Source organism: Nannobrachium achirus, assembly GCF_963921795.1.
Source record: "Nannobrachium achirus genome assembly, chromosome: 10".
NCBI classification, from domain to species: Eukaryota; Metazoa; Chordata; class Actinopteri; order Myctophiformes; family Myctophidae; genus Nannobrachium; species Nannobrachium achirus.
In genome coordinates this window covers 49,517,161-49,520,269 of record NC_137819.1, presented here as the reverse complement: position 1 = coordinate 49,520,269, position 3,109 = coordinate 49,517,161, and the positions used below count along the sequence as shown (strand labels likewise).

Genomic DNA, 3,109 nt, shown 5'->3' with positions numbered 1-3,109 from the left:
CTCCGATCCATTGCTGGCCAAGCAGAGGAAAACTTGTCCTGGCCCCAGACTAGAAAGCACCTACACTTTACGAATGCTTATAAAGCAGTCCAAACCAAGCAATAATGTGCTTAAAAAGAGCGATCTACAATCAAATAGAAAGCAGAATAAAACTGGCTAAAACAAAGGATATAGGCATTTGAGTAAGACTGTTATCTGTAGTAGTGGTTGTTGGGGCCTATAACCACACAACTATACCATAGCTTTTGTGTGATCTACTCAAAGTCAAACGAGTGGAGAGATTTTAGTCCGTATAGCCACGGATTCTTCTCACAAGTTGTATGTCTTTGCAATATAACGTGACTCTCTTGGCATGGTCTGCACACAGGTTGGCATCAGCCAACAACATGACCAAGAAGGCTTCTGCTGCCTAGAAGCGGAGGAGAGAGAACAGTCAGTAAGGCACTACCTGTGAAAAGACAGCAGTAGTGATTGACAACAACAAGGAGTTTGTGTGTTTAAGACTTTTGTTTCTGGATTGGTCAGCTCCACTTATCATTATCGAATGAAAGGTTTTATTTTCCAAAATAATTAAAAATAAATGAAAAAAGTAATTGAAAAAACATGGACAGTATGAGTCACCAGAACCAAGAACGGGTGTTTCTGATTAAATCATCATGGTTAAAATGGAGTTTGAAGTTACAATGGCTTTGTATAGGAAGGGGTGTGTCTGATAAAATGAATATCAAATATCTAAATACTGAATCAAGCAACTTAAATGTCTGGGGTTTTCCCAAAAGCCTGATTGGACAATACAAAAATGACCAAATGTGTTTTTGCATGTGAAATATCCCTTTAAATGTTTCAGAAACTCAGTTTCTGTCAAATAGTGAAAGGTGCTAAACATATCGTAGTGAAAGTGCTAAATATATCAAATATTATTGATTGCTGATTTGCCTTACCTCCTGTAGGGCCAGCAGTGCTTGGACCCTCCACATCAGAGTTTCGTGGGAGAATAACTTGCACACCTCCCTAACCTGAAGCAATAAGGAATGTAAAAAAAAACATGGACAACTTACTGCATAAAGTGATTTATTAGCACAACACGTATTTGCCATGAGCTTCATTAGGTAACATATATACACAGTCACACTAATAGTCCACAAGCCATTGTGACATTTGTCACTGTATATTTGCATGCCAGTGAAATCACATCCTGGGACACTTCGACACTGTCCTGTCAAACCTGGGACAACCGAACCAGGGCCTCAGCTCCCCAGGTGGGATCTCTAATCACTCAGATATGATCACCCCACTACATTACAATCATTATGATCCTGAACTGGTATTTTAGAATGAAATAGAAAACAGAATGAAGAGAGAGAAAGCAAGCAATAAAGAAAGGCGGACACTAAATTCCAGGTTTCCATTCCATGGATGCTGTCTAACATCTCACCAAGCGCATGAAGGGTGCCTTCCTCAACAGTAGCTCAGTGCCCTTCTGGTACTTTCTTATCTCCATCATTGCCTTTCCTCCTGGACGGAACTTTCTTTTTTTGAGGGCACTGCCACCCGCTGCAAAGAGGCACATAAGAGCATGGAATGTTTAAGTTATTAAAGGAAAGGATGCCTGACGGGATAATCTCACACACCTGACACTGCAGACAGTCATGAACTGGCATTATAAAAAAAAAAAAAAAAAAAAACAAGTTCATAGCCCAGGACAAACACAAAGACCCTCTCCTACATGGCCAACCACCTGCAGTGCCATGCTGTGGGAGGAAAAAGGCTTTGCTCTCAAATACTTGCCGGAAAACTCACGTCAGTCATTTCACTTCCATTTTGGAGTTCAGTTTTACCCTGGAAAGAGAAATGGCTGAGGCAGGCCGCTGTCTAGTACAGCCTTTTTATGCATTCCTATGGGATATTCAATATTCATGTCAATTTAAAAATCTAATTCTTTACCTCAACTCAATAGCCTTGCACTTTGTTTCCCCCCAACATTTCACTCACACACACACAGGGAGAGACCAAAACCCATTGCCAGACACTTGTTTACAAACATCTTTTGGCCTTACAGTATTCGTTTTCGCATTATGTGGTTTGTTGCAGTTTGTCACGATTAGGCTTGCTGGCAGGTCAGGGGAAGAGCCAAGAGAGATCGGGCAAATTTAAAGAGAATTCATCAAGTGATTGAATTGGTAGGAGTTGACACTGAGCGCAGACTATTTGAGCCTCACTTTGAGAGTGGAACAGTGCAGAGGAAGACAGTGGAGAAGATGGCTGGACAGGACAACCGATTAGGCCATTATGCACTCATGTGTGAATGTAAGTTGTTGAGACAACCCCCACAAAAGTGAGTTCATCCATACCCATAAACCTCAGAAATGTATGAAACATATGCAGCTACATTTCTCATCTCCCTAATATAAATGAGAAAATCTAGTACACTGTGATTAGGAACATCACAATAAATGATCTTCACAGATATCATTGTGCACTTTTTCTATATATCAATTGGTCATTACCTATGCCATTCTGTTGCTGCCGTCTGAATGAATATTGATTGGGATCCTCCTCACCTGTAATACCGCTCTGATCAAGCAGCTTCTTTGATTCAGATGTAATACCGCTCTGATCAAGCGGCTTCTTGAATTCAGATGATCCTGGTGCCGATGAAGGCTGCGCTTCGCGGCGTTTAGGGGTCTTGCCCTTCCGACGGATGGCCTTAGAATCATCGAGGTGCATCTTTTTGCCAAGCAGCTTTGGTAAAATGAAAGTCTTGGATTCGTGAGCTTGCTTTAGAGAAATTAAGAGGGCCCAGTAAAAAAAAAAAATCAGTCAACTTCAGCTGAAAAGTGGGGTGGCCTTATGACCTGCTCCAAAAATCCAGTTCACCATTCCATTTCAAATGTAAGCATGCCAAATGAATACTCTTGTGTATACATGTGTACAATGTGTATGTGTTAATGTGCTATATATACACAATCTAAATCTTTAAGTGTATAAGTGTATAAATCTAGAATATTGTGTGTAGAATTGAGTGTGTGTTTGGGTGCGTTTCTGAAGGAGACAGAGGCCTGTAGGGTGGGGCCCAGGTAGACAAAGGCCCCATTTACACTGGCAGCCA

At 41.1% G+C, this 3,109-nt stretch overlaps 1 protein-coding gene across 1 annotated transcript; it reads right to left on the bottom strand.

Annotated features, from left to right (window-relative positions):
- Positions 1–283: 283 nt before the first annotated feature.
- On the bottom strand, positions 284–2,727 carry LOC308293126 (uncharacterized protein; the record flags this gene model as incomplete). Its single annotated transcript, XM_080735560.1, has 4 exons — positions 284–409; positions 942–1,016; positions 1,436–1,554; positions 2,562–2,727. 4 exons carry the CDS (start codon positions 2,725–2,727, stop codon positions 284–286), a joined length of 486 nt encoding a protein of 161 aa, XP_080591686.1.
- Between the last annotated feature and the right edge of the window lie 382 nt (positions 2,728–3,109).